Source organism: Lipophrys pholis (assembly GCF_963383615.2).
Source record: "Lipophrys pholis genome assembly, chromosome: 3".
In the NCBI taxonomy this organism is placed as follows: domain Eukaryota; kingdom Metazoa; phylum Chordata; class Actinopteri; order Blenniiformes; family Blenniidae; genus Lipophrys; species Lipophrys pholis.
The window spans coordinates 753,544-763,643 of record NC_137627.1 but is presented as its reverse complement, the minus strand read 5'-3'; the positions used below and the strand labels follow the sequence as shown (position 1 = coordinate 763,643).

The 10,100-nt window shown below is 43.9% G+C and overlaps 1 protein-coding gene across 1 annotated transcript in view; it reads right to left on the bottom strand.

Moving 5' to 3' along the window:
* Positions 1-440: 440 nt before the first annotated feature.
* Positions 441-10,100, bottom strand: part of LOC308107352 (melatonin receptor type 1B-B-like) — a gene marked incomplete at both ends in the record, with an annotated part of 71,226 nt that continues 61,566 nt past the window's right edge. Inside the window, 2 exons of the mRNA XM_080459673.1 lie at positions 441-1,190; positions 3,538-3,656. Of these exons, the coding sequence (XP_080315799.1) occupies positions 441-1,190; positions 3,538-3,656 (869 nt within the window). The remainder of the gene's footprint in view (positions 1,191-3,537; positions 3,657-10,100) is intronic.

The window sequence follows — 10,100 nt, the reverse complement described above, 5'->3', positions numbered from 1 at the left end:
TCCCTCTGACCCTATCCGATTTGAAATGTGACGTAATGTACATCTTAACATTACCCGAGAAGTATTGTGTATGCATGAAGAAGGAAATTCTTCCATACTATAAATGTTCTGCACATTTTTGACAACTTTATCCTGAATTTTGATCCCATCTTAGTAGAAACTTGTTTCTGCCAGTAAAAGAAACACAGAACTAAATGTGAAACCAAACCAAAATTGATGAGCCTCAGACTTTGTGAATGGCACACTATAAAAATTATACCACGGCAAATTGTGTCTATAAGCATTTTTAAGCTTTTTTTCCCCTTAAAGCCTCACTCACTCTGGCTGTCTGGAGTTCATTGCTTTGGCACATATGATCAATGGCACCGCACAAGTGAGCACAGAAGACGAGGAGGACGGCTAGAGGGGGATGAGGAAATGAAAGAAGAGAAGAAAGAGCATCACAGAGTCTCTCCTTTCACTTGCTCGTTGTTGTTCAGTCCCGGGGAGGGTTTGCTCTTCATGCCTTCAGTTCCCCCTCGCGACGTCTCCTGGAAGAAGAGGTGCGGCATCCACACGGACGTGATGATCCGCTTGTACTCCCTGCGGAAGTTCTGGTTGAGCAGGCCATAAATGATGGCGTTAAGGCAACTGTTGAAGTAAGCCATGAAGTAGCTGACCACAAAGAGCCACTCGGGGATGCGCGGGGCCACGGCCTCTGGGTTGATAGCGACGGCAAGCCCGATGAAGTTGAGCGGCGCCCAGCAAATTGCAAAGAGCACAAACACCACGAACATGGTGATGAAATTTCTCAGGTCACTTGGCTTGATGCGAGGACGCACCTCGGTCTTCACCCTCCGCCTCACCTGGATGACCAGGATCCAGATGCGCAGGTAGCAGAAGGTGACCACGGCGATGGGCACGAAGAAGTGGATGACCACCACGGTGATGGTGTACGACGTGCTGACTGTCTGCGCAAACGTGCATGAGTAGACCCGCGGGTCGTACTGCAGGGAGCCGACGAAGAAGTTGGGCACGATGGCGATGACCGTCAGCAGCCAGATGAGCGCCACCAGCAGCAGCGTGTTGCGGTAGCTGTATAATTTGTCGTAGCTGAAGCTGTGGCAGATGTAGCAGTACCGGTTGATGGCGATGCCCGTTATATTGAAGATGGAGCCGATGACGCTCAAGCCCATCAGGAAGCCGCTCACCTGTGGCAGAGAGGCAGATCAGACAAAGGCAACAAATAATCCCAGGAGGTACAAGTCAAAGAAAAAACATCACAATTTCAAATCAAGACATCTGCAGAGCAACAAAAGGCAAATCAAGTAAATCCAAAAAAGCCTGAGGAGCATTTCTCAACCTATTAGGATCATTGACAATAGGTCAGTTTTATGATGTAGTATATTAATATAATCTCACAGAAGTAAAGCCAGTTAAGGTTCTCCAATCTACAGAAACGCAGGCCTGCATAGCCTGAAGTCAAGCACGTATATTCCTGTTGTTGTTTGTGGTTACAATGAACTGGGTATGCACCGATACTATCTTTTTTACGGAACGCGTTCGAGTACTAACCTTAACCTACCTGGAGATACTTTTTCAATGCCATAAAGCCTAATTCATACTCCGTATGGAAATGATATGTAAAGGCTATGATTCGCTATGAACCACCTCCGCACAGCTTCACCTCGTACCCCCAACAGCGATGAAGACAACGGTACACGACTGCATCTACAGTACGCGTAGCGCAGTGCGTAGAATCTATCTGCACGCTGCACTATGCATACCGTAGACCTAGGGTGTACCACGGCAGGCTCAGCTTACTCTTAATGAGTGTATCAGTCATACTTTAATCATGTGTAGCAAGTAGCATCGCTGGGGTTAGTGTAAGCCCCGAACTCTTTAGCATGTAGCATGTAGCATGTAGCACAGCTCAGAATTCCGTGCTCTTGATAATTTGTCAGAACATTATTTACAGTCTCTCTGATTTTTGCTATTCTCATTAATATTAAAGAATCTCCAAACTGCTGACACCGCTGGTGCTCTTTTGCATAGTACGTGGAAGTTTGTACAAGTATTCTATGCAGTATTGGACCCGATACCTAACATCCGATACTGGATACTGGTATCGGCTGCATCCCAACAATAAACTCGCTGTGATTGAAAATAAACTTGTTCCTCGTAGCTTTATAGATTCAACCATACAGTTTTATGGCTTTTCTAGTAACTGTGACATTAAATGATACTGATCAGAGAATCTGGAGAAAATCTCTGCAAGAAAAACTCGGCTGAAGTTCAATATTGTAGTTCATGATTTCTAGGCCCGAAGATGAGAATTCTGTTTTTGTTTTCACATCACCAAAGCTCCCAGATACATGTTAGCCATCAACAGCAGCAAGAAGAAGGGACCATTGGGAGTCTTTATACCGTTGCTATCCATGGGATTCTTCCACCACTTGAACTTGTTTTTCTCATTATGCAGATAATTATTTTATTGGTGCACTATTATTTAAAAAAACAAAAACCAACACTACTAGTAATTGAAAAAAAATCCCAAAACCCAAAGTCTACTAAAGTCTATCAAACTTGTAAAACCTAATATATCTCCTTTTATGAGCCTTCAGGAGATGTTCGGTGTCCTCTGGAGAAGGTTTTCACAAACACTCTGGAGAGGATTACAGGAAAACCTGTTTAAATCAATGCACCGCTAATGAAGTCCTGTTAACATGACGGCGTTTGAAGTGAAAAGTCATCGTTTTTTCAGCTTTTGCTTCAGAATAGTTTTGCGTTTACATGGCAACATTCTGAAAAGCAAATCTGTTTGTAGGGAAGTGACAGAAACGCTGAAAACGATCTAGTTAGCATGACAAACTCTACTTTAACTGTGGATTCAGAGATGGAGCCAGAATATCTCCAGAAACAGTCATTCAGCCCGTTTCTGCAACGACGGAGCACAAGCATTTCCAGAAAGTTCCACCTGGGAAGCTGATTTCACAAACTGTTGCTGTGGAAACCCTCCCTGGTACACCACACAACGCCCACTGTTTGCACCCCAGCTGCTTTCTTGCTGCACCACAGGAAGTGCACCGTGCATTTCATGTTCTACTAATCTACCCATCATCAACTGCTTTCACGGACGATCATGCTGTTGTTTTGTCTCCCAGGCAGCTGTCAAAAGGAAGGTTCAGTAATGAATACCAACAAACCTGCATCTGAATTACTCCCATGCAAATGTGTTTTAAAGTGGCAAAATAATAGACCGGATTAAGCCAGTGCATTTAACCAGCTTTCACGTTGCAATATAACAAAGCATTATTCAGGAGCTATAGCTTAATGTCCGTGTCAATGTAAAGGACAAATGGAAGAAAAAGGGCAGTAACACATTACTTTAGTTCACATTAGTTTTCATGCATATGTATGAGTACAAATGAACCTTAATTATGTTGAGAAATACTCTTTCAGCCTTTTGTTTCTATGATGTTTTGATACTGCCAAATTAAATAAAAATAAAAAAAGTTCCCTTTCCATTCCAGAATGTTCAGAGATCGAACAGCTCACCTTGCACTGGGTCTCCCCCAGTGACCAGCCGTCGTGGAAGATGGCGTACAACACCAGAGGGTAGGGATAGAAAGCAACTACCAAGTCGGCGAAGGCCAGGCTCACCACAAACACGTTGCCTGTGAAGCACAGAAGGAGAGGACAGAGTCATGTGAGGCAGTGATGGAGACTTTAATAACCCTGCTGCTTTGGGAGCTGCAGTGGGAACATGTTTATGTATGACCCCACCTTTCCTGGGGCCGGCTTCAGCTAGTGTCAGCCAATCAATCACTTCAGCGCCGGCAGCTGGGAGGAACATGTGAGCCCACCTTCATTTCCTCTCACAGCACCACACCTCATTAGATCACACAATATGAACAACCTGAATTGAACCGAAATTACAAGTACAGTTTTCTACTTTACTCCTCCACTGCTCAGAACACTTATAGAGGAAGGAAAAGAACCACGTTTTCATTTAACACATAGTTGGCAAAGTGTAATACGACCCAGTCTTAGTCTACTACTACTACTGCACGAGTAACTGAAGGAAATCTCAAGGTGGAAAAACACGTCAAGGCTGACTGATGTTCTGTTCCATTGAGAATGTGAGAGATTCTGAAGAGGTTGGAGAACGTCACAGAGTTTCCAGGGGAATAGAAAATGCACCAATCACTGTTTCTTATTCATTCAGGCCATTCTGATGACAGTGACCTACTGAGTTCAGTGTTTTCTTCATGTGACTCGTTCTAATGTAAAGGTAGCCCTCTCAGCTGCTGACTGGTTTGCTCAGGTAATTGATTGAATCTTTATCTATGAGTTTTAGCAGGAAATGAAGCAGTTCTGTTTGCAGCTGATGAGAAGACAGAACTTTTTCATTCTGTTCTTTACAGCAGCACGACTTTTGAATTACTTCGGCTGTGCGCCTGAACGCTTTTCTAAACTCAGCCGAGCTTAGAGGACCAGTGGCAGCGCCACCATTCGATTTCAGAGTACGCACAGACAACAGGACCGTTGTTCTTACTTCAATCAGCCTGCTGAGTTTCTGGAAGAAAAAAAAAAGGTTGTAAATATCCAAGTTGTCTCTGTTTTTAGACCTGTTCATACTGCATCATGGTACTTTAATAACAAACCATGTAAAACAAGTGAACATTTTATTTTGGTCCTTCCAAACAGTTGTTGTGTTGTTGGTTGTTTGTTGTTTGTTTGTTGTTTGTGTCGTTGTGTTGTTGGTTGTGTTGTTGGTTGTGTTGTTGTTGGTTGTTGGTTGGTTGTTGTGTTGTTGGTTGTGTTGTTGTTGGTTGTTGTTGGTTGTTGTGTTGTTGGTTGTGTTGTTGTTGGTTGTTGTGTTGTTGTTGGTTGTTGGTTGTTGTTGGTTGTTGGTTGTTGTTGGTTGTTGGTTGTTGTGTTGTTGGTTGTGTTGTTGTTGGTTGTTGGTTGTTGTTGGTTGTTGTTGGTTGTTGGTTGGTTGTTGTGTTGTTGGTTGTGTTGTTGTTGGTTGTTGTGTTGTTGTTGGTTGTTGGTTGTTGTGTTGTTGGTTGTGTTGTTGTTGGTTGTTGGTTGTTGTTGGTTGTTGTTGGTTGTTGGTTGTTGTGTTGTTGGTTGTGGCTCTTCGGCCATCATGGACACTGATGTGCTGTGTGGCTCTCCGTGTGGCTCTCCGTGTGGCTCTCCGTGTGGCTCTCCGTGTGGCTCTCCGTGTGGCTCTCCGTGTGGCTCTCCGTGTGGCTCTCCGTGTGGCTCTCCATGTGGCTCTCCATGTGGCTCTCCATGTGGCTCTCCATGCTGTGTGAGGCTTTCTGAAGTCTTGGTTGTCCGGTGAGGTTACCCAGGCCAAATGTGTGAATGGAGCATATGTATGGACTAAAAAGAGCCCATAATGGGAAAGTCCTGGACTAAGAGGTTCACTGGTGGTTTGGCCGAGTTAAAATAATCAACCCATATTGAAGAAGACGACAGCTGATGTCTCTGCTCTGACAGGGCCGAAGCTGCCTCACCTCTCTAGTGAGAAGTTAGTTGCTGCCCCTTTCAGTGTAAATTTCCTGCCATTTCTGCTCAAATACCCCGACTTGTGACCTTTTTGGCATGTGATGCTCTCCCTGGTCATTCCAGAGGCGGCTGATGAAGGATTGCACCTTGTCACCAAACAAAACAACACTAATAAATAAAGTATTGAGCAAAAGTCTCTGGGACGGGAAAATTAATGCTTAAAGTTTTGGTTGATTTTACAAGCTGTTTAAATGACCCATGCGTATTACAACCAAGCCCCTCCCCCCTGGCCTTTATATTCCCCCTTTTGCTTTATTATTTTTAAGGCGGGAAGGGATAAAAGTCATCTCCTCTGCATGATGGATTTCTCCTAATTAGAGCACTTCCACTGGCTTAACAGTACCCAGTGCACTTTACAGTGTTAGTCACAATCACCTAAACACCAATGGAGGCAGAGAGCATGCAAGGCAAGTCAATCCCCCCACTGGGAACAATTAGGATGTCTTTGACCTATGGACAGATGGGGGGGGGGGGGGGGGGGTCATGAACACTGTATGATCAAGCTACAATGAAATGTCTTGTGAGGGTAAAACTCAGGATGAAACTAAGCTCCCCGTTGTCTCAAAGCGAGAAGCAAATTTCAATGACAAACACTTTTAGATCAAATTAAAAACGTTCAGTCACCAACTGATGCGCCTGTAACATCTATTGTGGTTTGAGACGTCGCTTTGTCTGCATTAAGTCCAAAATAATATGACTTGAGGGAAATATAATGTGCTTGAGGTTGTAGAGCTTTGTTTTGACACTTTATTCTTTTATCTGATGTATTTTCTATTCAGATTTTCAGTGTTTGTGAATCTATGTGAATATTACCCTCTGGTTCACTTTTCGAGTTCCTGCTATCTTTGTCATCTCTAACTAGTCTGACTACAGTTTCCATTTCTGACCTCCAACATCTTCAACCACACATCTTCACCCAGAACAATGCTGCTCACTGGATTGTATCTCTGCTCTTGCAGCCCTTGAAGCTCTACAGATTCCTGCAAGTGAAAAAAATTGTTTGTGAAATACTGAGAAAAACAACTATGATGCGTTCAAGGTCACTTTAATCACCTTTCTTTCTAAGCACTGACACTCAGCTTGAGTATGTCTCAATGATGTTTTGGTGTAATTATGTCTAAAAAGAAATGTGGAAAAATGAACAGTGTCGAGGCATAGTGAGTGAAGAGTGTGTCTGTAGAGATTAGTGGTAGCAAAGGTTCTTGATTAGACCCTCTAATGTTCGAGACATCCTCTAATGTTTAAGACATGCAAACAGGCAGTCAGTGATGAGGCAGCCTTTTGCTCCAGAAGCCGACTAAATGCATCTCAGCCAAGTCTGTCAGGCCTCACTGACACTGACAAGCCAAACGAGCACAGAAGGTCCGTCCCGAACACCTTGTGGCTCGGCTCACGGAGCAATCATTCTGTCATTATGGAAAGCCGGATTCGATTATCAGTCTCAAATTTCTCCCTAAAAAGAATCCTGTTTTCACTTTCTTCCTGAACTTTCTCAGTGAAGCCACAGATATCTCTGCAGATATTTAAGACGGATCCCTGTCATCACCTGATATCTACTGGAGGCAGAGATCAGACAGAGACTCAGAAATGCACATGACAAAGAGCCTGTTCCAGCCAGGAGGTTAGTCTGACCTTCACATAACAGCAGAGCCCGAGCTGCTTTTCACTGACACGTCTGCAGCTCCGAGCCCGACAACAGGTATCAGTTCCAACCTCAACTACTTCAACATCAGTTTTGTTATCGGGCACACATTGAAATGCTTGGAAACTTTAAAGACTGGCTCCGCCCACACATGCCCATCTTGGGAAGAGGAGGAAGTACTTCCTCTCGTGGTGCCATGTGCCAGAGCAGAGCTGCCTAATTGTGGGAGGAGTCAAAGGGAGGGCCTACCTTGATTGGGATTGGCTAAACCCCCGATGACACTATATAGGGTTTGAGTTCTGATTGGCTGCTTGGAGCAACACACTTTTTAAAACCTGAAACAAGCCAGGGACAGAGAGGACAGACTGTCTTCACTTCTGGGACGTCAGTCCAGGTATGGGGACGAGTAGTACTGCTGGAGAACCTTTAGGGAGTGGATTTAGGAGAATATGAGCCTTTAAGACTTGTTATTGCTGAATATTTTTAAGTGTTTCAAGTGAAAACACATCGTTTTGGTTTTGTCTGTTTACACAGAAATAGCACAAACACTGAAAACAATGTAGTTAGCATGTTAGCTCACAAGTTGGCGCTGTTGGTTTTTCTTGTAATGAAACCACACACACATGCCTGCAGAGAACAATACACTCTAAACATTCACAATGGGAGAACACAGAGATTGGTATGGTTATTACACTGACTGTCAACTACAGAACTACCGAGTCCAGGAGAACATGGACGGGGAGTCACGGCACGACGGAGGTCGCCATTGTTGTTATTGTCTGTCTACTCACACATGTACAGAAGCACTATTTACTACTTCCGTGGGGCACATTCACCGTGGCATTATTTCTGCTGTCTGCTCCAGGTTGAGCCTGAGTGTTGCTTTCGGCTCATTTATACAGCGATGGCGCCCGAGCATTTTCAACAATCAGGAGCTCTTCTTAAACAGTTGCGTTTTCAGTGATCACCTACAAAAATGCACAAACCCTCAATTTATTTGCATGAGCGTCCAATTCAACATGCTTTACACAGCATCTTAATAAATCAGGCTGTATATAGTCTTTGCTGACAGTGTTCATTGACGTTGGTAGATTAGTACAAACTGTATAGAGCCAAGACTGTAGAAATAGGATCAGCTGATAGTCATAGTTTTATTTCTGCTCTAATATGAGAAAGAACTTCCATTTCTGACTTTAATGTTTCTCAACCGACATCACTTCCATTTTAAAATGAATTTATTAAGATGTTTCATGCAATCTGCTTTTGAAGTGGCAATAATTGCTGTGAGGAGGCTATACATTTTCACCCAAATGGCAATAAAAGTTGGTGGGGGGGGTATATAGAGCTGATAGTTTATTCCACCTGTAAATCACGTTCTCATTCTCACATATAAAAAAATGCTTGTTCATTAATCCCCCATGTGGCCAAGATGTTATGGTCCCGCTTTGACTTTCAGTGTCACTGTGCTGAGTGATCCAGGATGACTTGATAAATGCAGACGCAGTCGAGAAGGAAACATGAAAGACAAGGCCGGCAAGCATCAGCAGCCGAGGAGGACAGCCAATAGAAACATTAGCTTCATTATGTGGTTATGAACTGCTGTGAGCATCGACGGGGGGAACATTTATCACATTGTGCTGCCGCACGTCGGCAGAAAACTGAGATGATAATGTGGTGCAGTCACAGTCCAGCAGGTCGGGGCGAACACTAGACGAGGAGTGTGGGTAACTCAGCAGGGTGTCTTTGGCCACCAAATGCAGGGATTATAAGGCTACAGAGGTACATATGGGTCTCGTGTCCAGATGAGGCAGTTTTATTTTGGGTTCAAGTGCCGGTCACCTGCAGCCCATCCATCCTCTCACACTCCCTGTGATGGATTTCAGCGTGGCGTCAGCCGTGAAAGTCTGTGCTTGCAGGGTAGCAAACAATTACTGTGCAGGGCTGATTTGTCCCACTTTAAAAGAAAACCAACCCCTGAGTCATCCAGTGTGATGTGTGGAAGGAGCATGATGAGTTCTTCAAAGCCTTCATTGAACTCAGAACAGTTCACAGCTACCGTATTTTCCAATAACCTCTCGCTTCCGATGTTTTCAGAAACACATTTCTCTCAACTGTTTCAGTAATAAAGAGAAGGTTTGTGTGTGAGCCGCCATGTTGGTCTGGTTTTAATGCAGGAGCTGAGTGATGCCTTCAGGTGCATCACGTAACTCCGCCCTCCAGCATGTTAACGAGCTGCGGGGCTCGTACAGTAGCGACGTTACAACATGATTAAAATATAACTGATTGGATTAGTGGGCTGCAGCACGCGGCACGCGGCACACAGCACGCGGCACTGCGGCACCGTCGTACTTCACTACCTCTGTCAAAAACAGTAATGGTTGTCATTCGGTGATGTTGCATCAGCTTTCTGTCGTCATACAGTGACATCTAGTGGTCAAGGATTGTATGTAATGGTATACTTTCATATTTCTCACTTTTTCTAGACTTATAATCTAGAAGACTATGTTAATGATACGGTCATATAAGCAGCTTAAAGCTGTGGCCTGTCATCATTTCAACAGGAAGTGCAACATCAGCTCCATAAAGTAGTGACACTGAAACATGAAAATGCTGGAATGAAGTGTGAACTTCAAACTCACTGCTGAAAGTGAAAGAGAAGGGAGACTCGTTAATCAAACTCGTTCACCAATGTGCAACCAAGGTGCTCTTTTTAATAAAGAGCCGAGAAGCGTTTCAGAATGAAGGAGACCAATAGTTTTTCTTCATGTTTCATACATTACTTCTTTCGCAGTTTCCTTTTTAAAATGTATAATATGTCAAATTTATATTGACTGTCAGGTACAGGTGGTGATCAGAGTGTGATTTGTGTTGGAAGATGTGACAGGCTGGAATGTAT